Genomic DNA, 26,645 nt, shown 5'->3' on the forward strand with positions numbered 1-26,645 from the left:
GAAAGAGGAACATAAAACTATTTAAATAAAAGCTCACATTTATTTCTATTATAAACTCTCCCAAAAGTTGTTTTATCTTCATTTTCTTTTAATAAAAGATTGACTTATAGCCAAAAGAAAACTGATACGTCTCTGTCAATATTAGAATTTTACATTGGCATCCCAAATGTTTATACTGACTTTTCCTCCTTAAAAAAAATTTTTATTCACATAAGACTGACAGATTAGAATATTAAGATACTCAAAAGTAATCGCCATCACAGTAATAACACTCATGCATATACTTACTGAGATTTTATTCTAATCCAGAACCCTTTTCCCAGTGATTCACATCTATGAACAAATCAGACTTTAAATAATCTCTAAAAAAGCACACAGTAAAATGTTTTTTCATTTAAAATTTTCTTTTATAATAGATTGTGAAAAGTAATAAATACATGCAATCTTTAAAAGTAAAAATCACAACTGTTAAAAGGCAGAATCAGATGACATCAAGGGAAAAGTTACTGGACCTAAGGAAAAAGTAAAACCTAACTAATTAATTACAATTAATTAATTGCAAATACTTTTTCAACTAATATGAGAGCTTACTCTTGTGTTTTAGTTTCAGAGTTCATTTGCTTCAACAGATTATCACTCCCATGATACCATGACAGGTTCCAAGCTATTCTCAGCATATCTGACACCGGCTTCAAGGCCAAACAATCAGCAGATAAAGGCAAAACTATGGAGTAAGGACTCACAGCATGGTGTCCGATTACATGAACAGGTAGATGATACCTAAAGGAAATGTAAAAACAATGACAAACTTACAAATTCTTAATATGCTACTCAAAAAGATGAGCCACAAATGAGGGCTAGTTCAATGCCTCCCAACCCGCAATAATGCAAAGATTTCTCTTAGTCCCTATTTTAAATAGTTATCATAGTTTATACAGTATTTCGATTACTCTTTCCATCTCCTCTAAATTCCCCAGAATACTTAAACCCTTTCTTGAGAACATACCCCATTGTATGCTATATCACAGTTGTTGTGGAGATAACTAAAGCTCCTTGAAGTCAGGGCCCATGAATATAGTGAACCCAACATAAAAGGTGTTCAGCTAAAACACTGGTATCTACTTTATGCCAAACACTGCTTATTATGTATCATTCATTCACAGTTACACATATGGCACTATAATACCTATTTTACAAATGATCAAAATGAGGCTTAAAGCTGACAAACGAATTGCCTATGATCACAGAGGTCACTAAGGGACTGAATTCAAACTTAGTATTTTCACTTGAGAACACAGTTTCATCATCAATAAATTCAGCAAGAACCAAGATATATGTTTAGAAATAGAAACAGATTCAACAGCAATATCTCTTAAACCAAAGTTAATTTTGTTCTATCATAAAGACACATGCATGTATATTTTGTCTCGTTTTTCCTTTAACATGGCAAAATAATCTAACATGCATGTAAATTTGCATCCTAGAAGGAACAAAAAGAAATTTTTAAAATGTGTATCGAACAAAACATGATCCTAAATAGCCAAAAGAATCCTGAGCAAAAAGAACAAAGATGGAGCCATCACACTGCCTAACTTTGAATTATGCTACAAAGCTACAGTAACCAAAACAGCACGATACTAGCATAAAAGCAGACACACAGACCAATGAAACAGAATAAAGAACCCAAAAATAAATCCACACATTTAGTCAACTTTCAAAAAAGCACCAAGAACATACTTTGGGGAAAGAACCATCTCTTCAACAAAGGGTACTCAGAAAACTGGCAGAAAAATAAAACTAGACCTCTATCTCTCACCACATACAAAAATCAAATCAAAATGAATTACAGACTTAAATGTGAGACCTGAAACCATGAAACTACTAGAAGAAAACATTAGAGAAATGTGTCAGGACATTGGCCTGGGCAAAGATTTATTGAGTAACACCTCAAAAACACAGGCAAGCAAAGCAAAAATAAACAAATGGCAAGCAAATAACAAAATAAACAGAAAAGCAAAGCAAAAATAAACACATCAAGCTAAAAAGCTTCTGCATAGCAAAGGAAACAGTCAACAAAGAGTCCCTTATAGACTAAGAAAAAATATTTGCAAACTATTCAACTGACAAGAGATTAACAACCAAAATATATAATGAATTTTAACAACACAAAATTATAATAATCCAATTAAAAACTGGGCAAAAGATCTGAACAGACACTTCTTAAACGAAGACATATAAATGACCAACAGCTATATGAAAAAATGTTCAACATTACCAATCATCAGAGAAATACTGATGAACTACAATGAAATATCATCTCACCCTGATTGAAAAGGCTTTTATCAAAAAGACAAAAAACTAACAGATGCTGGCAAGGATGTGGAGGAAGGAGAACGCTCATACACTGTTAGTGGAAATGCAAATTAGTACAGCCACTATTGGAAACAGTATGGAGTTCCTCAAAAAAAACTAAAAACAGAACCTACATATGATCCAGCAATCCCACTGCTGGGTATATATCCAAAAGACAGAAAATCAGTATGTCAAAGGGATATTTACATTCCCATGTTTATTGCAGCACTATTCACAATAACCAAGATATGGAATCTACCTGAGAGTCCATCAAGAGGTGAACAGATAAAAAAAATGTGGTGTACATACACAATGGAATATGATTCCGACATAAAAAAGAATGAAATCCTGTCATATGCAACAACATGGATGGATGGAAGTGGAAGTCATTATGTTAACTGAAATAATCCAGGCACAGAAAAACAAATATCACATGTTCTTCTTTATATGTGAGAGCTTAAAAAAAAAAAATTGAGCTCATGGAGATGAAGAGTAGAATGATGATTACCACAGGCTGTAAAGAGTGGTGGGGAAGAGCGGAATCAAGAAGGGATGGCAACGGGTACATAAAAATTTACATAGAAGGAATAGAAGGAATAAGATCTAGTGTTCTGTAGCACCATGAGGTAACAATACTTAATAGTAATTTGTTGTATATTTCAAAATAACTATAAGAGCAGATCTGAAATGTTCCTAATACAGAGAATCGATAAATGTTAGAGGTGATGGACATCTTAATTACTGATTTTATCATTATACGTTATAAGCTTAAATCAAAATGTCACATGTACTCCATAAATATGTAATATTGTATATCCATAAAAATAAATTCCTCCAAATAAATAAGCAAGCAAAGTGCTGTGGAATACAGTTGAAGGAACTCCTAAAGGAATGGGGAACACAGTTCCTTCAAAGAAGCAACAATAAAACGGACAGCCAACGTTCCAACCAAAAATGGACTCCAACTGCCATCCTAGAATTCTATGCCTAGTGAAAACATTGTTTAAAACAGAAAAAAGGTTTAGATTAAAAAGAAAACTGGGCAAAAATCATTGCTAATGTAAGTGTACTACATTAAATAATAAAAACCTCTTCAAAAAAAAAAAATTCTCAGATGGAGGCAGAAAAACCAAAAAAGGAATAAAAGATAACAGAAACGACCAAGGTATACATACAAATCTAAATGAGTATTTATTGCATAAAATAATGATAATAACATCTTCTAAAATCTAAAATACATATAGAATTTAAATAGGAGAAAAAAAGAAGAGCAAATAAATGGAGTTAATGCAATCTAAGGTCCTTGCATTGCCTGGAATGTGGTAAAAAATACTAGCTTGCAGTCAAGGAAGTAAATTATAATGTCTTGATTATAAAATAATAATCATCTATATAAAAGAATATATAGAAATAATGTATATAGAAGAATACTTGGCTGGGCACGGTGACTCATACCTGTAATCCCAACACTTTTGGGAGGCTGAGGTGGGAGAACTGTTTGAAGCTAGGAGTTCAACACTAACCTGGGCAAAAAAGCAAGATCCCAATCGCTACAAATGACTAGAATAGAATAGAATAGAATAGAATAGAATAGAATAGAATAGAGCAGAATAGAATACTTAATATATGTATAACTACAAGTTAACAGCTGAAAAAACTGGACTAATTTTAAAAACTAATTAAGAAAAGCCAGAGAGAAAAAAGAAAGAAAAATACCACATTGGACAAATAGAAAATAGCAAGCTAATAATCTGTATTCAAAAAATCAGTAATCCCAGTAAATGTAAAATGCATTAAAATATTCCATCTAAACTGTAAATATTGTCAAATTGGACCAAAAACATATTCTTAAAAAAAAAAAAAATTTAAGGACACAGAACAGCTAAAACTACAAGGATGGGAAAATACAAATCATGCTAACCACTAGCCAAATAAAAGCTGGTAAAGCTATAGTAATAATAGGTAAAGTGAATTCTATATAATGAAGCACTGCTAGAAATAAAGAGGTAATTTCATAATAATAGAGACAACCCACCAGAAGCATGTATACAAACTAAATTAGCCTCAAAATACAAATAGCCAGAACTGACAATGTCATAGTGGAGATTTTAACATGCCTCTCTGCTACCTGAAGGAACTTCACACACATACTATAAAGCAGACACAGGGAGAATCTGAACACTATCAATAAACTTGATATATTTTGATACTTATAGAACAATGTATCTAACAACTACTACATATACATTATTTATTATTTTCAAGTACACATGGAACATTCGTAAAAGCTGACCATATGCTGGGCCATAAAGTAAAATTCAACAAACTCCAAAGAATTAAAATCAGAAAATATTTTCTAATGTCAACACTAAGCTGAATATTAATAATAAAATAACTAGAAAACCTAATACACTAAATCTTCACTAATTACCCCCAATAACACTAAACAACCCTTGGATCAAAGAAAAAAAATCACAATGAAATTAGAAAGTATTTTGAACTAAATAATAAAATATGGCATATCAAATTTGTGGAATATACCAAAAGCCATACTTAGGAACACTGAAAGCTTTAAATGAAAAAGCAGCTAATAATCAATGGTCAATCCTCCAGTAAGTCAGAAAATAAACAGCAAATTAAGTCTGAAGAACATAGAAAAAAGAAAATAATAAAAAGCAAAGGGTAATACATCATGACCACCAAGATACCACCATACCTCCATCAGATGGGCAACAATTTTTAAAATGACAACATTACTGTGAGTAAATGAGTAATAAAACCCTTTCTCCTCTTTATGGACAAATGTGATCTTGAGCTAACTCTCTCTGTCGCTTTAACCAGTAAAATCAGATAAGTATGGAATGTCAATAATTTACTAAGCTGCTTTCCTTATGATGCAAACGACTCCTCACATCTGGACTGGGACGTCTAGGAATAAACTATAAGCGCATGATGGGATGGCACAGCTCTCAGTAATCTTGAGTGCTATGGCTCTTATAAACAACCTGGAAACTATGCCTACAACACACTTACTAGAAAACATATTATCTATTTGGGACATGAGGCTTCTAAGCCAGGACGGCTCCTAGTACCCACAAATGTGATTTCATTCAAAGCATGACTACTGCAGTCCAGTGAGTTTTATTATTTAGCCAAACCTAAACACCATTAAGACTGGTAATGAAAATACCAAAGGCTGGTGAGGATGTGGGGCAGCCAGTACTTTCACACTGCTGGTGGGAATGTAAATCAGCACAACCACTTTGTAATACTGTTTGGTAGTATCTACCAAAGCTAAACATAAATATCCTATATTCCAACAATGCACAAGTTCAAGAATGTTCTTAGCAGTATAATAATATTAATAGCCCAAAACAGAAAACAAATCAAATGTCCACAAATAGAATGGTAAATGAAAGTGTTGTATATTCTTACACAGAATACTACACAGCAATGAAAAGGAACCAACTATTGCTTCATGCAACAACATGGACAAATCTCTCCAAGTTGAGCAAAAAGCCAACATAATAGTGCACTCTATTTTTAAAGTTCAAAAACCAGCTAAAATAATGTATAGCAATAGAAATTAAAATAAGATTACATTTTGGGGTGGTAGAAGGTAATGAGGAAGCACAAAAAGCATTTCCGGTCTGTTAGTAATAGTCTATATCTTAATCTGTATGAGATAAATAGGTATGTTTACTCAGAAAAATTCAATGACTGTACCCTTATGACTTACATACTTTATGTACTTTATGTATGCCATGTGTCACTAAGACAATTTACTTTTTTAAAAAATCTAAAGAAACATGAAAATCAAACACAATGCAGGACCTTGACTGGATATTGCATTATGAAAAGATATATACAAAAGATACTTGGAGATAACTGGAGAAACCACATCATGTTATAGAATTATTTTTAATGTTGTTAGATATGATCACATTGTAGCAGGTATATAAAATAATGCCTTTAATTTGAGGATGTTCATGCTGGAATATATAGGAAGGAAGTAAATTTATGTCTGAAAGTTATTTCTTAGGAGAGAGAAAGCAAATAGACTCATATGTTAATAATTAATGACCTTAGGCTGAACGACATATAGGTATGCACTGTATAGTTCTTTCAACTTTCCTGTAAATTTGAATGATATCAAAATAAAAAATTGGTGGCGTGGAGATATACTTACGGAAATCTTCAAAGCACCATCGTGAAGGAACCATGAAAGCCCAAGTTATGGATTTAAATGCTAAATTAAAATTGTGAGAAACTATAGATTTTGATTTCCCTTTCTATAACAACATTTCATCCTTCAAGAAAATCAGAGAAATAAATTCTTTACCTTCTAAAAACTGAAACAGGCAAACTGAAGTCTGATGGCAAAGAAGGTTTACTGGGAGGATTAACAGACCTATTTTATAAAAAAAAAACAAAAAAACAAAAATAAACAACTGAGTAGATCAAGTTTTGTCTAACAAACTTAACTTAACCTCACTTCCTTGACTGCAAGTGAAATCAAACACTGCAACTGAGTCTATCATTTGGTATAGTAACAACATGTTTGCTACTTCCTGAGAGTAAATTAGGCTTTTAAAAAAAAAATTCCATGTAACATGATTCATGTAATGCAGCAGTGGTACTGGCAGGTGACCTTTGTGTGTCTCCTCCCATGGATCCTGCTCAAGATCAGTACTAATCATATTCTATCGTCCTAAACATCTTTCCAGTTTTTTAAAAATGATTAAATATTAAGAAAAAAACAAATGGTTGAAGGAATGCACTAAAAATGTAGATTTAAAGACAAAATCACTATAATTTTAAATTTTATACTTAATAATTTTAAAAATAAAATTTCAGAGTGATATTTTGAGCCAATTAGCTTTTGAATACTGCTTATTCAAACCAAAATTCATATAACATATGTCTAGCATGGAAAGCATAAGCCTCGTAAATCAGAAATTTCCACGCATTGCTGTAAGACTGCATCAGATAGCTGAGATAGTTATTAAGAGTAAAAAAATTATAAATTCTTATATCTCACCACATATCCATTCTTGATACTTCATCAAATAATAGAAGACAAAATAGTGCTCCAACTTCAGTCACGACAATACAATCTTCATGAAATATTAAGGAAACTGAATAAAAAGAAGCACAACTTTATGAAATATTTGTACTTCTATAAAGAATGAACTTCAAATTTAAAATATCTTAATTTGAAGAGAAAAGAAATGCAATGTTAACCCAGATAAGGTGACATCACTAAAACCCAGACTCTCATCTCAAACTTTTGGATGTACAAGAATCACCTGGAGGGTTTGTTAAAACAGTTTCTGATTCGATAGGCTTAGGGTAGAGCCTGTGATGTGCATTTCTAATAAGTTCTCAGAGGATGTAGATGCTCCTGGTCCAAGAACCACGCCTACAGATACACTCGCTAGACACTGCCTACTTTAGGTATAGAAACAAACTGATACACCCTCTAGGGTTATGCTGAGTCATGTAATTCTAGCTAAACTTTCTCACCAAGAGATCTTATAATTTTTGTCCTTTACTACAAACGTGATCAAAGAACTTGGATTTGACTTTAAAATGTTACGCTTGGGCTGTGTCGTCATTTGGGTTCCTGTTTGCTTACTATGACAAGATGATGGAAAAGGGAAGTGCTCTGAACTAACAGACATAATAATGCTGGCGCCACCACTTACTACTTAGCTAAGTGACCTGGTCAGGTTCTTTAACATTAAGTCTCAGTTTCCACTTCTGTAATGATCTCAATGCTACAATTTCTCAATGCTTGAAACCTATGAAATTCTAAACGAAGACATATTATGTACTTATCGCACAGGACTAACAGCATAATAGACAGCAAATTCAGGGAAGCAGCAATAAGAAATAAGTTTTGAGAGAAGACATTTTTCCTAACTGCAGGAAAAGAAAATCATCCTTATGTAATTGGCATGATTAAAAATAGCAATAAACCAAAAAGTAAAGAAACAGAGAACATGTAAAAATCGACTTATAATAGACATTTCATATCAATAAACCATAACATTTCCAAATAAATAAGAAAATACAGCAATGTATTTGTCTGATTTAAAATTTAATTTTTTTAACAACACTTGAAACACAGAAAGTATAGGAGCATATGTTTTCAATTTGGAACTGGAGAAAGTTCTACTTTTAGAACATGATAAAAAAAACTGCCCAACTGCCATAACAGAAAAGCTCTATATATTTCCATCAAATATTGTTTATTTAAGGCTAAAGATACAATAAATACATTTAAAAGGGTAGAAAAGTTGAAAGAAAATATTAATCACATAAAATCAAGTATAAAGATTGTATCTATCTTACAATAAAAAACCCTACAAGTCACTGAAAAGAAATTAAATACAACAGGAAAATAGGCAATTCACAGATTAAGAAATTTGAATATACATGAAAAGATAATCAACTTCACTAAAACTAAAATAAGAAAATATAACAATGTATTTTCACCTACAAGATTAAAAAAAATTAATGCGACATATTAAGTGTTGGCAAAGTTATAACGAAAATAAGTATTTTTAAACACCTTCGGTGAGAGTGATTTTGAAAGGAACTTAACCATTATCTTATAAAATCTCTTTGACCTAGGAATTCCAATTATACTGTATGCACAAAAATGATCGCACAACACGATTACTGTCATGGTGAAAAATCTGAAACAAATACCCAGTAATACAGCAAACTGAAATTCTGAAACACCAATGCAGTAGTTTTTAGAGTTTTTGAAGAATATATACTCACATGAAATACTATGGAAAGATAATCAAGTTATATTTCCAGTTGAAAAAAGTAAGTAACACAATACTAATATACAGAATGAAAATTACATGTGTGTGTAGAAAAGGTCATTCGGAATAATACATTCCTAATGACAACCAGTACAGTCTTCTTTGGGGAAATTGAGAAAAAGAAGAAAATGAAAACTTTTGGAATTTGGATAGTTCTATATCGCCTGAATTTTTACAATAAGGATGTATAGGTCTCTGATTATTTAAAACAAAAGCAAACAAACGTAAGGAAGTTTGGATTTTTTCTCAGCAGCAAAAATAAATAAATAACCCAATAACCATTTTCTCGTTATAGCCTTGGCCAAGTTGCTAAATCTCTCTAGGCCTCACACTGAGATGGTATAATAAATGATTTCTAAGTTAATTTCTAACACTGAAATACAGTATAGAAGTCTGTCATAACATAAAGTTCATGATTCAAGCAATGTTATCTGAGAAGTTATTTAATTATTGTACTCTTTTGATCCATTATCCATGCTACAGAAATAATCTTCCTGAAACACATACTCCCCTGTTTAACAACCTAAACGGCTCCTCACTGCTGTTTAATAAGACCCTCCAGGCCCTGCACGAACTTGCCTCCCTGCCTCATCCCATCATTTCCCTTCACTCCACACTCCCGAAATCCAGCCAACTCCATCTCAAACACATCCAACTCCCATACACACAATGATGGCTCCCACTATCTAGAAGCTGATCTTGTCTATTTGATCCCCTATTCATTTTTGGAATTCCATCTCAGATGCCACATTTCCTAGAAACAATCTCTGCTACTTTTCACCAACCAATCTAACCAGAATGTCCTCCGGCACCAGGAATCCCCAACTAAAAGTATTATTGTGCTGTATTGCATATTTACTTGTCAACATCTCCAACTCTACTGTAAGCTCCATGAGGATCATTTACTATGCTCATCGATATAACCCAAAAGCCTAGCACTGTACCTAGCACATAGCATGTGCTTAATAAATGTTTGCTGAGAAACGGATTTTCTTGGTTAAGCAGCTGGTTAAAAATTAATTTTTCGGCTGGGCACAGTGGCTCAAGTGTGTAATCCCAGCACTTTGGGAGACCGAGGAGGGTAGATCACCTGAGGTCAGGAGTTTGAGACCAGCCTGGCCAACATGGAGAAACCCAGCCTCTACTAAAAATAACAAAAATAACAAAAATAACCTGGGCATGGTGGCAGGCGCCTATAATCCCAGCTACTCAGGAGGCTGAGGCAGGAGAAATGCTTGAACCCAGGAGGCAGAGGTTGCAGTAAGCTGAGATCGCACCACTGCACTCCAGCCTGGGTGACAAGTGTAAAACTCTGTCTCAAAAATAAATAAATAAATAAATAAAAATAACTTTTCCTGAAACTAAATCCATTAATGGGAGACACTATATTCATTCTCAGACTTGTTGAAAGTAATTTCCACAAACAGCAATGAAATAGAAAAACTGAAATACTGAAAAGGGTATATATAGATTATGTTGCCTTGGAATGTGTCTTTGAATCCAGTAGGTGTTCATAATAAGTTCCATGCTTGAATAATTTAAATAAAAATTATAAATGAAAAGGTAAACTAGGAACTAAATTCAACTGAATGAGGTTAAGAAGACAATTATTTATAACAGGATTTAAAAAAACTAAAAATTCATAACTGTTGCTCTTTGAGATGATCAGTCCATACAAACTTATAAAAATGTTACAGTCTACTCAAAATGTTACGAGTCTAAACACACTGAATCTGTTTAGAACTTTACCTGGTTTTACTGCTGCTACTTAAATAAACTGCATGTTACACTTGGCAAGCAGAAGTCAATAGGAAAAAAAATTCTAAAAGAAAACAACTATTTCTAACAACATATTTTGAACATAAATCTCACTTATCTCCTATATGCCTGATAACGGACAAGATGAAGCACATTCAGATACTTGGTCAACATGACTCTTGTAGAATACTAAAAAGCAGTGGCCTAAACCTCTAAGAAAGAAAATAGTACAAAATATTACCAAGGGTCTCCATTGAGGGAGAAAAAAAAAAAAAAACAACAGAGAACAAAAGCAGGACAAAAGTATATGAAGTGTGTTCATCTAATACCTTACTAAATTAGAATCAAATTAAAATGGGTTTTTAAAACCCACACTTTATAGAATGTAATCAATTTAGGCTCAGAGTCGCTTAGGATAGTCTAGTGTCCACCCACACAAGTTGAGTCTATACTCTTAATGCCTGTCAAATGAAATAATCAGACAAAATGTACAAGATCCAAAGGCACAATCAAAACAAGAAAGATGAAAGAGATATTAGAAAGAAGACAGTAATAACAGCAGCTGCAACTTTCTCTCTTTATAGATAATAGTTTACTATCTGAGCACCAGATGACATCTACATCAAGGTGCAAAGAACAATCAGAGGTTTCAGCTTTTCTCAGCTCTAGAGTCCACTCAGTAACAGGACTATAAAGCAATTTCCACAAAAATATTAAATGTTTTCCATTGTGATTAGTTTTTAGTAGTTTTCACTAATAAATGCTGCTGTTCTATTAGTAAAAGCAAATGTGACTTACAATTAAAGAAGAAACACTTAAAACTGAAGAATAATCTTATTAGCAGATTCTTTTATTTACCTCTGAATAACAGTGTCAAAACAGAAGACTGTTGTGAGAGGGAAACACGCATGACTGGATCGCCACATAAAAGCTTCCTCAAGAGTGTCAGGCATGGCTGTACCAAACATTCTACAACCTGGTCCAGGAGGGAAAACACAGCTGTTTTATTTTTGCCAATTATCAGGTGAGATCAAACATAACAATATTATCTTACTCTAAATTTTATGCTTTTTCATCAAAATTATGTGAAACTAAAATGTAAGTAAATACTGAGAATTACTTTCCACTGAAAGTAAGTTTTGTGTATACTTCTGCTTACCTATCTTACGGAAATTTTAAGATTCGCTTTCCTTTATAGAGACTCCACTTTTAGAATTTTAAACAATGAATGAAATAGGAGGTGTTACTTAGGATTTAAAATCCAAGTACTCATATAAATTCTGCTCAATTCAATTTCAGATCAGATTAAAAAAACAACCGGTAAAACAATGCCTAGAAGTACATCAGCCTTACCTTGCCATCTTGACCCACACATTCATTTAAATACTGAATTATTTTGTCAGTTAAGTGTAACTTTTTCACCACAGCATGCATTTTAATATCTGCAGACCAAAAAAAAAAGGTTATTAAAAGTTAAAAAAAAATCTTTGAAGTTTTAAAAACGTATTTTAAAGTACACGGAACTGATATCCACACAACTTTCAGACTATTAAAAATAGTTAGACCTGAGGCTGACATTAGAGAATGAAATTTTTTACTTTATATACATATGTCCAATTTAAAAATGTTTAAGTAAAAAGCATATTTTAACTTCTGTAATATAAAAAACAAAAGTTTAAAAAAAGAATTAGGTGAACCAATTCTGACTGAAAATTACTAGAATTTTAGGTGTACAAATGAATCCTTATATTTATACGTGGCAAACTGTCTTCTTTATGTCATTGACTCTTCCAAATTTATCACCTTCAAATGTTTATAATCCTCCACAAGCTCATGTGTAAAATATGACTTGCAACATGAACATTTTTCTATCAATAAAAAATCTCTAACCTCAAATTATTAATGGCAAATATAAAAGAAACAACATTATAATAAACTCCATATATTTCTAGAGAACATGAGCTTCTTTTTAATAAACATATTCACATATTACATTTGTAATAAAAACATTTTTGTATACACACACACAAATTTTATATGCATGCACACAGGCACACACAAAAGTTACCAAAGCCCAAAACTGTAATTGTTTATATATTCATTTTAAGTATTTAACAACTTGCAGACAAATTTTATCCTATATTCTCACTGGGAAACACACACACACACACACACACACACACACACACACACACACACAGATATTGAAGTGGTAGCTATCACTGTAACAATCTTTAGCTGCTACTTTAAAAAAAATTTCCATTGCCCCCCAATACAGTGCATACAAAAATTATACAGTATATTTTTTAATGTTAACAATATTGAAGGAATACTCTTTAACAGGGTTTTTCTTGATCTTTTTTAACCAGGGCTTTCCACATTTTCTGGTCTTATTTTCTGTAGTCTGTGTTATTGTTGTTAAAACTACAAATACGTGGAATATGCTTTTTCAAATTACTCTCTCATCCCAGTTTCCACTAATGTCAAGACATGAAGTGCTAACCACAAAAATCTTTTTATATAAACTCAAAGTTATCATTTCTCATAAATATTAAAGTACATATTTCACATATGGGGAAAAATTTAAAACTAACCCAAAGGACAAAAGCCTATGGAATAACACTACAAACAAAGCTACTGTATTATACAAACAAACAAAACATGTATTATACTGGTTGTTTTTAAAAATAAACTTTTTAAGGAAAGGTATAGCTACAGTGTACTATTTTTATTTTACCTGCCAAACAGGTATTATTTGATTAATTCCCCTAAGCAAGATGGTACAAATTGAAAATATGATGCATGCACTCGGTAAATTGAGAAAGGAACACGCACTTCACTTTCAGAAGCCTATCAATATTTTAAAAAGAAGATCATTCTATCAAATGGCATTTTATTGGTCAAATAATAACAAGGGGTTAGCAAACTTTTTCTGTAAAGAATCAGGTAATAAATATGTTGTCAGGCTTTGACAGACATGTATGGTCTCTCGCATATTCTTTGGTTTTGGTTTGGTTTTGGTTTGGTTTTGTTAACAACTCTAAAGATGGAAAAACCATTCTTGAGGGCTGTTAAAAAAAAAAAAAAGCCAGAGGCTGGATTGTCTTCTGGCCCATAAACCATTGTTGCCAACCCCTGCCAGTACCATACAGCAATCTAAAATTCTATTATCAGCAGTACAGCAATTATTTTCCTTAGAAAACATTACCTTGCATAATCACAGCTAACTGTTCGGCAGCTGACTTTCTCAAAACAAGATCAACATCATCTGAGATGAAGATTTCATATACTTTTTCAACAGTCTCCAGCTACAAACCAATAAAAAAAAAAATTATCTGTTTCCACTTCTCCAATAAAATTTTATAGTTTGTTCCCTATGAACAAAAGCTAAAAAAGTCAACTTATTTATATAACCAACATATTTACACGTAAATTCGCACGATGCTGGGTTGAGTAGTAGTTCTATATTTAGGTCTTTAAGGAATTGCCACACTGCTTTCCACAATGGTTGAACTAATTTACACTCTCAACAGTGTATAAGTATTCCCTTTTCTCCACAACTTCACCAGTGTCTGTTATTTTTTTATTTTTTAGTGATTTTTTAGGCATTCTCACAGATATGAGATGGTCCCTCACAGCGGTTTTGATTCGCATTTCTCTAATGAATGATATTGAGCTTTTTTTTCTTATGCCTTTTGGCCACATATATGTCTTCTTTTGAAAAATGTCTGTTCTGTCCTTTGTCCACTTTTTAATGAGGTTGTTCATTTTTTTCTAACAAATTTGTTTCAGTTCCTTATAGAAGTTGGATACCCAAAGAAATACAAATCATTCTACCATAAAGACACACATGCATGCAAATATTCACTGCAGTACTATTCACAAGCAAAGACGTGGAATCAACCTAAATGCCCATCATTGGCAGATTAGATAAAGAAAATGTGGTACATATACACCATCGAGTCCTATGCAGCCTTAAAAAAGGATGAGATCATGTCTTTTGTAGGAACATGGATGAAGGAAGCTGAAGGCCATTATCCTTAGCAAAACAACGCAGGAACATAAAAGCAAATACGGCATGCTCTTACTTACAGGTAGAAGCTAATGATGAAAAGACAGGGACACAAACAGGGGAACAACTGGGGCCCCCCTGAAGGTGGGGGCAGAAGGAGGGAGAGGATCAGAAAAATAACTATTGGGTACCAGGCTTAGTACTGGGGTGATGAAATAATCTGTACAACAAACCTCATGACACGAGTTTATCTATATAACAAACCTGCACATGTACCCCTTAACCTAAAATAAAAGTTTAAAATAAATACATAAATAAATAAAATTTGCAAGAATTATACAGTAGGTCAAGAAGGAACTTAAGCTCTAAAACAGAGTCATCATGTCAAGTAAGTTTTTGTGTTGTTTGGTTTTGTTTTTTCAGACAGGGTCTCACTCTGGTTGCCGAGGCTGGAGTGAAGTGGTGCAATCTCAGCTCACTGCAGCCTCGACTTCCTGGGCTCGGGTGATTCTCCTACCTCAGCCTCCCAAGTTGCTGGGACTACAGGCTTGCACCACCGAGCCCAGCTAATGTTTTGTATTTTTAGTAGAGACAGGGTTTTACCATATTGCCTAGGCTGGTCTCGAATCCCTGGGCTCAAATGATCCACCCATCTCAGCCTCCCAAAGTGCTGAGATTACAGGCACTAGCCACTGCACCCAGCCCCTCTCTTCTTAATATACATCTTTGCTAGGAAGACATTCATAACCCATTAATCCATTAGCAACCTTACAAAGGTAACAGAAAAAATCCATGTTCCCTAACATCTTTAAAGGTAGTACCAGGCTAATCTGAGAAGAGTGACCCAGACCTAAGACTCAAGATTTCCCTGTTGCTCCCAGAAGCCACCAGCTGGTATTCCCATGGACCCTTCCATTCTTTCTCTTAGAAGACTCTAGAGCAGACAGCACTCTGGGACTTGCTGTCCAGAACCCATTCAAAGCTTCCCCCAAGACAAGTCTCTGTCACTTCAGGCTAGGACAGAGTCTGAGGTGGCAAAACCAGCATCAGGAAAAAGGGACAAGAAAATAACAAAGATGAAGCTCCTTTCTCCTACTCACTGCTATCTTCCAGTCCTAACATGGACTCACAGAAGACGTGTCAGAATGCTCCCTCCCCACCTGTCTCCATACATCAGGACACAGGAGTTAATACCAATGGCTTAGGACTCAGGGAAGTTCCAACCAGAACTGGTATGTGGCTGGTGGGAAGACTCTCCAATCCTCTTGACAGCACCGTCACACAGCCCTGAACATTCAGTTTAGAAGAACATAATATGTTTCCCCATTAAAAAACAAACAAAACAAAAAAAGTATCATATTACATGTGGCTCTACCATACTTCTATGGGCCTTAGAGAGTTAGTCTAAAACAAAACAGAGAGATTGCAAACTTCAAGTGAAATGAGAAGGTATGAAACACAGGAATGAATCCATGAAAATACTGGACAGATTCTTTATAGAATTCTGCATCAGTCTACCATGCTATAGGTACAGTCCTAGCTAATCCAAGGACATGTATTTACAGCCGCTGCCCATCGCTCTCATTACCGCCTGAGCTCCACCTCCTGCCAGATCAGCCAAGGCATTGGATTCTCATAGGAGTGCAAACCCTATTGTGAACTAGGTGTGAGGGATCTAGGTTGTCTGCTCCTTATGAGAATATAACTAATGTCTGATGATCTGTTGCTTTGTCCCATCACCCCCACATGGGACTGTCTAATTGCAGGAAAACAAGTCCAGAGCTTTCACTGATTCCACATTTATGGTGAGCTGCACAACTATTTCATTATATATTACAATGTAATAATAATACAAATAAAGTGCACAATATATATAATGCACTTGAATCATCCCAAAACAATACTCCTTCCTCAATCCACGGAAACACTGTCTTTCATGAAACTGGTCCCTAGTGCCAAAAAGGTTGGGGACCACTGCAATAAATCAATGTATCCAGAAGCCGGATGAAGCCAGAACACAATCTCAAACCAGCCCTGAATCCCTATACTTCTCTTCCACCCCAGGACATACACAAACTAAAGAATGTCATATAAAATATGTCATATAAAAATGTATCAAATTACCACACAGTAATAAACTCAAAAGTTATAGTCACCTTAATAACCAGCTCTCTTCTGTCATCCAGTTTGAGTTCAATAGGCTTCTTCACAATGAATAAATTAGTAACTCTGGAGAGAACTCTGGCATCTATTAGAGGGCGCTTTGTATCAGCCCCTTCTTCACTGGTAAGATGGAATGCTAAAAGCTTTAATGCGAGTGCACGGACCCTAAGAACACAAAGTACTTAGGTCGAACTTTTGTGATAAACAAATGTCCATTTTAAAAGGGCTTATAAGTACAAATAATTATACGTCAACAAGGTACAATAAGTAGTCACAATTATACTGCCATTACTAGTAATAATTCACTTTTTCTATAAAAAAATCTTTGATATATAACCATAATGATTTATTCAATATAATAATTATAAAATAAACATCAGGAGCAAAAAATAATAACTACAAATGAGACAGACTCACTGAGATTAAATGTCAGTAAACTTCAATAAGTACATCTGTGAATTAAATCTATAACTCCTGTCTTCAAATCTAGTGATCTATTCTCAACCGTAAAAAGTATCACAGGCCCTGGACCAGAGACCAAACCCTCAGATGAACCCACAGGAGAGTAATGATGCTCACAACTAAAGTGTGACAACACTACAGTGTAGGATAATCTTCTTATATTCCTGTCAAATGTGAAAATACAAATACTTTTTTTTTATCTGGAAGGGATTAGGAATATGGACAGCTGAGTGGGGAGGTGGGAGATTTTTCAAGAAAAGAGTAAATACTGTATGCCACTAAACAATGAAACAGAGAAACAGAAAAACCATCAAGTGGACAAAGATCACTGAGATGGCAGATACTGAGTCAACCATGTATCTTTTTCTCCTCTGGTGAGTTCTTGAACTACCTGGAAACCAGACAAATTTTAAGCAATACAAGTTGCCAGGTTTTAAGAGCTACCTATAAGACAGCAATTAAAACATGCATCCTTAGGGTGGCCCTCCTACTATAGACTAGAGCAGGTTGCCTTCCGTATGTAGACCCGCCACCCTGAGCCCCTGCATCATAACTTTTATCTCACTTTATGACAATTAATACTAAAGAATAATTGATAATAAGAGCACATTCCCCGTTACGTGCTAAATGCTGAAAGGGCAGGGCCCATGTCTGTGTTGTGTGCTGCTACGTTCCCACAGCTCACAGGTATATAGAAGTCACCCAATAAATACTTCCTGAATTTAACACAAAGTAGGCATCTACTGCAATATCGTTAATTGATATCATCTCCAGAGGACTAATAAATCAGGTAAACTTTCCCCCTCTCCATTTGTAAGTTACCTCAAGAGAGCTTAGAAAGGCTAAACACCTGCCTATTTTCCATTGTTCCTTACATTCTAAGCCAACGATATCTAAATCGATATCTGAGGTTGTCAGTTGAAAGACAGGTATAACCCCTAGTAAAGATGGCTAGTGATGAGATATGTAAAGCATGTATTTATGCCTCTTGTTCTCTGGTATATATACGTTTAGGGTCTTTTTAGGTTTAGCATAGGATGCCAGAATCTGGTTATTCCTATACATGTATGTAATTCTTTTAATATTTTTTGAGTATAGTCATGCACTGCATAACAATGTTATAGTCAACAGTGGATCATATATTCAATGGTGGTCTCACAGAATTATATTATTGTATTTTTCTAAACCTTTTCTATGTTTAGATACACAAACATCACTGTGTTACAACTGCCTACAGTACTCAGTACAGTAACATGCTATACAGGTTTGCAGCCTAGAAGCAACAGGCCATATGGCATGGCCTAGGTATGAACGTAGTAGGTTATTATCACTTAGGTTTGTGTAAGATACATTCTGTGATGTCCACATAAGGACAAAAATCACCTAACAGCGCATTTCTCAGGATGCACCCATGTCATCAAGCAACGCATGACTGTGTATTTATGTTTAAAGTACTCTATGAAGTTCTGAGGATATAAAGATTAGCCAATGAACAGGGTTCTTGCCTACATAAAGTTTATGGATGTGTTGGTGGGATAGGGTAGAATTAAAAAAATAAGAAAAACAAATATGTCATTAAAATTGTTTTAAGTTCTGGATAGTAGAGAATTATCTTAGTCTGGCCTTGCCTTACCCTACCCCCTGGGGATGGCTTGCCCTAAAATTCTTTATTAAACTGAGGACCTTGGGCCCCCAAAAGCAAACAAGAAATGACCCCTGTTGTGTTGAATCTCCAAATTTGGGGGTTTGCTCAAGTAAAGAGTACCACACTAGCACATTAATTAACAAGGAACAGTTCCTCTACATGTGTAGAAGACAAGCCCTGAGAATACAAGCACTTTAACTCCCTCCGCCTACTTCTTCCTGTATCACCCATAAGATCACTCTCTACACTACACTATTTTAAAGACTCTATAGTCTTCCTTCTTCCATTCTCTTAATGGTTTAGTTAACTTCCACCTACTTCCTTATTTTTCAGTCCAATAATCTGTCTATAAATAAGCTGCTATATTTTCTTGATGTAAGGTTTGGAAAACTCAAATTAACCACTGTCAAAAGAATGTCTGTCCGTTCTTCCTAGCCTTTTCAACCAACTACTGCTCTTTATCTCTGCTTATCCATCTCGACTCTAAGCATTTTTTTCTTTCAGTAAGGGAAAATCTAACCACTGTTACCTAAAAATAATAACAGAAAACATTCATGTTGCAATGACAGAGAAGGAAGAAAAACAGTATCATTCTCTTTCTTTTCATTAATTAAAACAATGCTTATAGAAAGGATACGTTTTCGGTTTCCCAAGTAAGAACACACATAAATGAGATTAAAATACCTGCATAACTCTGGGATATGAGACAAGTGGCCTACTACACTCATGAAAAACTTAATATTCAGAACAGATGTTTACAAAAGGATCACTCTGGGAGGCTAACAATTTCTAAAGAGAAGATGGAAATACGCTGTAATTTTTACCATTTATTTATCTCCATGGCTCTCCAGCTTGCCTAGGGTACCACTGAACAGCACTCATTAGCAGTGCTATAACACAGGCTGCTCTGGCAAGGGATAACTCAGTTGTAAAATGGATGAAACATCAGCACGTACATAAAAGACGTTGTATCTGCTTAGTTTCATGCATTAGTTTCCTCTAGTAATGTAGTATCACCCCCTTAAAAATTATTTAGTTTTATTTCAAATTAACATAACTATTATACTTTCTTACATGTTTTCATTAATCTTCAAAACAAAAATGTTCAAAAGATTATGTTGTACTCACGATGGCTTTTTCACTAGCAAAAGTCGCAGCACGAACTTTAACCGGGTAGTACAGGGAAGGATCTCTTCTCCTGTGTCAGAACTTGCTTTGCTTAAAAGGAGAATGCAGTTACCCAAAGGATCTTCTGTGTCAGCATAGCCCTAACAGATTTGTTTTTAAAGAGAAATCATTGTTTAATTTTATACTTAACTTTTCAACTTAAAAATAAGAATTGTGTTGTCCTGTCAAGCAACTCATAAATGTCTTTCAACGCAGTTGAATACAATAGTAATTTTTCAAAATAAGCTCTATGAGGTAAGGAGCCTAAATAAAGCTGTATTTAAAAGAAAATACACATACATACAGGAGAACTTCAAGAAAACATGCCAACCTTCTTGACACTTGCTGATTTTCTGTTTTTTAAGATTCTAACAGCGGCACCTTCGCTCGGTGAAGCGCCTCGAAGATCCTCAGCCCATCCCACCCTAAGAAGATGGAGTGCTATAAATGCCACACCCATGGAATAGGACCCTGTCCATCTCAAGGCACAAGGCCTGGGCTCTCTCTTCTAAAACAAGACTGTGCCTATGATGGCATTCTGAACTCTACCTTTTCATCCAAAAGAGACAGGGACCTGACTCCTTTAATATCCAGGATTGCATAAAAAAATTTAAAAAAGCTGTTTCTAAGAGCATGTTAATTAAAGTATCACTTTAATCTTAATACATGCATGGATAGAATTAATGAAGCAAGGCAGCTTTGTAAGGTCTGCTTAAAAAGCATGGTTAGCTCTGTCTAAAAGCCTTTGTATGAGGTTGAGTTCTATTTTTCACAGTCAGTGCTGTGCCTGCACCTCACTTTTTAACCTCCCACCCAGATATATAAAATATATACAGAAAAATATGTTTGTCTGTATATATCCTTAACTTTCTGCCAGAAACAAGACAGCCACCCACTTCCTGTTCACTCATCCACAGCACCTTCACAGCTTCTCTTCATTTTTCCCTCAGCATGACAGTTTTGCTGTTTGCATGTGTTTAAATCACTCAGACCTAGCCAAAGATAAATGGTATCATAAAAGGTGAATTTCACAGAATACCTGCAGTACTGGAATGACAGGACAGAGAGATTCAATAAATTTGTTCCAGGTCAGTGCTGTCATCATCAGTCGTCCCTGAAGCAGGTATAACAGAATGGCCTTGGCAGCAGTGTTCACCTGCTCAACACCACAGACCCAATAAACGAGTCAAATGAGATGTTCTGCTAGGTCACCTGACATAACTGTAGCATTTCATAACATCTGGAAAGATGCTAGAATTAACATGTCTTTCTCCAAATGTTCACATTCTCATAGCATCATCTTACATTCTGTTCTAATTTTTTCTTCCTTAATGATTTCTACTTTTTTACCTTTAATGTGCATTTGTCCCTTGAGTAAAAATTTCCCTAACTGAAATAACCTGCTTAGTATAGCGCTCTGTACTGTACAGTTCTCAACATCTTAGATGAAAAATGTAAGTAAATTGATGTAAATATTTTGAGATCAAGTGTGTTTTGTATTTTTATTCCCACATTTTACATAATGTTTGTTTTTATTTAAATAACACTTCAACTGAACCAATGCACCAAAGACAGGTTTCTTTTTAGTTCCTCACCATGCTATCTAAACTATATTAGAATATCACCTCAATTTAGCTGAGTAAATTACAGTAATTTTTTTCACTGTTTTTAACATCATACCTCACTTTTGGGCTCTTGAATGCCAAATACAGAGATTTCATACAGAACTTTCGGATGAAGTAGAAAATGAATTCCATTGCAAAGTGAAGACACAGGTTTAGCAACATTATGAACACCTAAACATTCCTGTAAAATAATATTAAAAAGTATTTTTAAATTAGCAACACTGATTTTTCCAAAAGATCCGTCTTTCTTCTATTTATGATCCAATTTCTATTTTAGTTTTTACTTCATTTAAACCTTTTTTAATAATAGAGAATGAGAAAGAGTCTCCTGTCCAACAGTTTCTTAGTTTGTATGAGATATATATTACTTTCTGCCAAAAAGCGTAATAATGATAAATTAAGTAAACAAATGGCTGAGACAACCATAATCTCTCAAAGTTATTCATCATGATAGTCACAAAGGACATAAACACAATAATAAACTTATCCTAAAGCATTTGCATTTTACTTATAAAGGTTGAGAAAGAAAAATTCAACATGAAAAGGCTAAAGTTATGGGAGACATAACTTTATATATATCAAGGATATATATAAAGTTATCATCAATATAGCTATATACCTAAAATACAATTACTTTGAACCATCACTTAGAGTAACTATCAGAAATTTTTTTCTCAATATGTGATAGAGAATAATATTTTGTTAGCAGCTATTTAAGGTGGGGGGGAAGCTACTTGAAATGTTAATAGAATTTAAATACAATATAGAAGGTTAAAATATGATCAATAGTGAGTTACATGAATACAACTTTTTTTCATTCTGCAAATTTCTACTTCCTACTACCAACAATTCAAAGGTCAAAAAGGTACCTACATACACTCACATACGTATATGCATACATCATTTTTCTTTCAACTATTAACCTCATGCCACAGACAGCAACTTTGTATTATAAGCTTTTCAAAGATCTAGCCTTAGCCTTAATAACAATAGCTGTCACTTACTTCCTTAAGATACTTACCTACCAGCTAAACTGTGACTATACCCTTCTGAAATCAAGATTCACTCCCTCAGATTGTCTTACTTTTCTCCAGCACCTTTATTTTTCTTCACACGATTATTCTAATCACCATATGACACATTCTAATGTGTCTCCGGCCCTGGCTTCCCCCTCTTGATAACAATTCATTTTTCAGCTCTCCTTCCCAGCACAAGTCCTCCCAAGAGTTCACTGTCCTCAGTTGGTACTTCCACATTTGCCGGGCCCTCTTCAACCAACACCAGCAGGACTTATGTCCCTACCATTCCACAGGAGCTTCTTGTAGAGGACACCAACAACCCCAGTGATGCCAAATCCAATGTGTTCATCTCTGTTCTCATCTGACTCTTCCTTCTCACCTCTGTCTCCACTACTGGCTCCCTCTGTTCCCAACTTCTAACTGGTTAGATCCTAGAAGGCCTTCTCTTCCCTAGTCTCTCAGTAGTTGATCCTATCAGGGCTTGTGGCTTAAATATCATCTCTATGCTGATGACTGAAAATTTTACACCTCATCTGGGCTCCACACTCCAAAGGTAGTGTGGTGCAATACTTAAGAATATGGGCTTTGGAGTGAAATGATCAGGGTTCAAAGCCCAGTTTTACTACTTTTAGTTGAATGACCTTGGACAAATTCAAAATATCTCTGTTTTCAGAAAGAGATAGTACCTAGCTCACAGAGCTATAGATTCAATGAGATAATATACTCATAAAAGTACTTGATACATAGAGTAAATGCTCAATAAATATTAGCTGCTATCATTACCACTGAAATTATTAGTATTATTATATTTAACAGTCACTTAACATCTGTACTTGATATAAAAAGGCATGTCAAACTTACGTTCAAAACAGAATTCTACCCAATGCACAATCCCATATTTGGGACATCAATCCAACTGCTAAATCCAAATTCTTAAAATTCATCCTTGATCACTCTGTATCTCCCACTCTCATTATCAGCAAGACCAATTAGCTCCAGGTCCATAATATATCCTAAATTCATTTCCTTCTCTTCATCTCCCCTACACCACCACATCTCATCAGGGCTGCTAAAATGGAACTGGTCTTCTTGCTTCCATTCTAACCCTCTACAATCCATTCCCCATGCAATGTGAGAGTGATCTTTTCAGAAAGATCATCAGATCACGTTAAAATCATTCAAAGTATCTCACTGTACTTACAGTAAAATTCACAGCTTTACAATGTTTGGCACCCTGCCTACTTTTCAGACCCAATCTGGTATCACTTATCTATTATCTCATTATAATGCCCTTCTTTTTGTTTGTGAAACACACAAAGTACATTCTCACCTGAAAAGCAGAGACTTTTCACCTATTGTTTCCTCTGGCTAGAAATTCTCCCTCCCTAGCCAGCCTACATAAATTTAGTCCACATTACTAGTCATTCCCTATTCCTTCGCCCTTTTACTTTCTTTACAACATTATTTTCTTTAAAACCCTATATCCATAGAATGCATATATAGTGTAGTAAAGAAAATTATAAATATACACATATTCTGCATATGTTATAAAGAAAACCATACACATATATATACACTCACACATATATAAATACATACTTTTTGTGTATTTAAAGAATATTTTTAAATTATTACATACTTCTCTCTCTCCCCCCTATCAGAAGGTAAGCTCTCTGCTGACAAGGCTCTTTTCTGTACTTTGTATCACTACAGTCTAGCATACAGAAAGTGTCCAGTAAATATTGCTAAATGAATGTCAGATGCAAGTAGCATGGAAGTGGTCACCATTTAATCATCCCTAGGTTTAAAAGCTATTTCACATCTTTATCATACCGTCCTGAAAGTTAAGTCTTACCATAAAAAGCTAACTTGCCTCTTCAGAAAAAGTAACCTACACATTAGCAGCCTGCTCCTACATTTAGGTCAGGTAGAGCTGCAGCAATGCCTTGGAGGTTTACCAGAAGACACTGGAATAATATCGTATCACAGACATAGCCGATTAAGGTGAAATACCATTACAAAACCTTATATCTTTATATGTAGTACAACGTACTACATCTTTACAACACAGAGGCTAGCTAGAAGAAATCTCATCATTTGGAGCTTTTGACTTGGATTATTGTAACTCCCTGAAAATAAATACTTAATCAATTTTTTAAAACCACAATGCACTATACAGACGAGTATCTTTTGTGAGAAAAGAAAAATCACAATTATATTTTGCAAGAACAGTGTCAACTAACATAAATTTTCAAATAGTTAACAAGGAGAACATTAAACGAAAGTTCACATTCTTTTATTTTCTCCCCTTTTAAAACTAGGATATTAAGGTGAGTTTTAACAAAAAATAGCTTTTAAATTTTTGCAACCAAATGTATGACGCTTCGTTATAAAGACTATAGTATATTAAAATCTAGAATTTTCAAACTTACTAACATTTTTTTGAAAAACAAATTCAAGACTGACACATATGTATTTATTTCTGACATACTTTTTTTCCTATCATCCTAGTGATAGGAAAAATTATCTGAATGTTACATAAATGTAAATCTTAATGAAACTTCGAATAAAGCAATTTAATTGCTGGACTTACTAAGTTAAGGAAGTTTAATAGTACAAATTTTCCAGAATTGACTAGTAATTATCATCTATTTTTATGGGATATAGTTCTTATATTTCATACAAAAGATCAATAATTTAAGTTTGACGGTATAACAAGAGAGGCTACTATTTGTTCTCAAAAGCAAAACATACAGGCCGGGCACAGTGGCTCACACCTGTAATCCCTGCACTTTGGGAGGCTGAAGCGGGCAGAATATGAGGTCAGGAGATGGAGACCATCCTTGCTAACATGGTGAAATCCCATCTCTACTAAAAATAGAAAAAATTAGCCAGGCGTGGTGGCACATGCCTGTAGTCCCGGCTAATCGGGAGGCTAAGGCAGGAGAATCGCTTGACCCTGGGAGGCGAAGGTTGCAGTGAGCTGAGATTGCATCACTGCACTTCAGCCTGGGCGACATAATGAGATTCTGTCTCAACAACAAACAAACAAAAAAAAAAACAAAACCTCACCTTAGTGATTTCCAGACAGCAATGGTAAGTTTCAACTTTCACTTGTGGCAACGGGTGAGACAACATATGGAGAAGCACCTTCTGACTTTCTCCTTGTAGTAATGGACTGGCCTGTGCAGATTTCCAGCTGATAAAAAAGTAAAAACCAAGACATCCAAGGCAAATAAGTTACTAAGCAAAAGACTGCAAAGTATACTGGAAAGGATTTCTTCCTACTCCAATTCCTCAAACTGAGATCTTATTAAAAATAACTGATATTAGCAAGTACTTACCTGAACACTTATCTATTTCAGGGTAGAGAAGCCTCTTTCTTAAAGAGTATTTTTAAAAACCCAAAATATCTTTAAAAACCTATACTCTGTTGATGTTTAACACATGACAGAATTTATTCTTTCCAAAAGCGATGAAGACACTAGTTCTAAATAGAAATTTGCTGATGTCCTCAAAATAAATTAACCAATACACAGTGTTTTCTAAAAATCCACATAAGGAAAAGGTACAAAGTAATAAAAGTTACAAAACTCTCAATTT

General features: G+C 34.4%; 1 protein-coding gene across 3 annotated transcripts in view; it reads right to left on the reverse strand.

The window, feature by feature from the left end:
- The window catches only part of RTTN (rotatin), a 180,009-nt gene that overhangs the window by 113,801 nt on the left and 39,563 nt on the right, over positions 1–26,645 (reverse strand). For all 3 annotated transcript variants that reach the window (XR_004273607.1, XM_032293725.1, XM_032293726.1), the window contains exons 14-24: positions 26,115–26,241; positions 22,079–22,204; positions 21,438–21,554; positions 20,360–20,499; positions 17,118–17,289; positions 14,158–14,257; positions 12,303–12,391; positions 11,808–11,925; positions 7,394–7,490; positions 6,695–6,763; positions 592–780 (exon numbers count right to left, since the gene is read on the reverse strand). Coding sequence is in view for 2 of the 3 variants with exons in the window: in XM_032293725.1 (XP_032149616.1) it covers positions 592–780; positions 6,695–6,763; positions 7,394–7,490; positions 11,808–11,925; positions 12,303–12,391; positions 14,158–14,257; positions 17,118–17,289; positions 20,360–20,499; positions 21,438–21,554; positions 22,079–22,204; positions 26,115–26,241 (1,344 nt within the window). In the remaining variant the exon portion in view is untranslated. The remainder of the gene's footprint in view (positions 1–591; positions 781–6,694; positions 6,764–7,393; positions 7,491–11,807; positions 11,926–12,302; positions 12,392–14,157; positions 14,258–17,117; positions 17,290–20,359; positions 20,500–21,437; positions 21,555–22,078; positions 22,205–26,114; positions 26,242–26,645) is intronic.

This window comes from Sapajus apella, unplaced genomic scaffold, assembly GCF_009761245.1.
Source record: "Sapajus apella isolate SASKATOON/1434 unplaced genomic scaffold, GSC_monkey_1.0 scaffold30, whole genome shotgun sequence".
NCBI classification, from domain to species: Eukaryota; Metazoa; Chordata; class Mammalia; order Primates; family Cebidae; genus Sapajus; species Sapajus apella.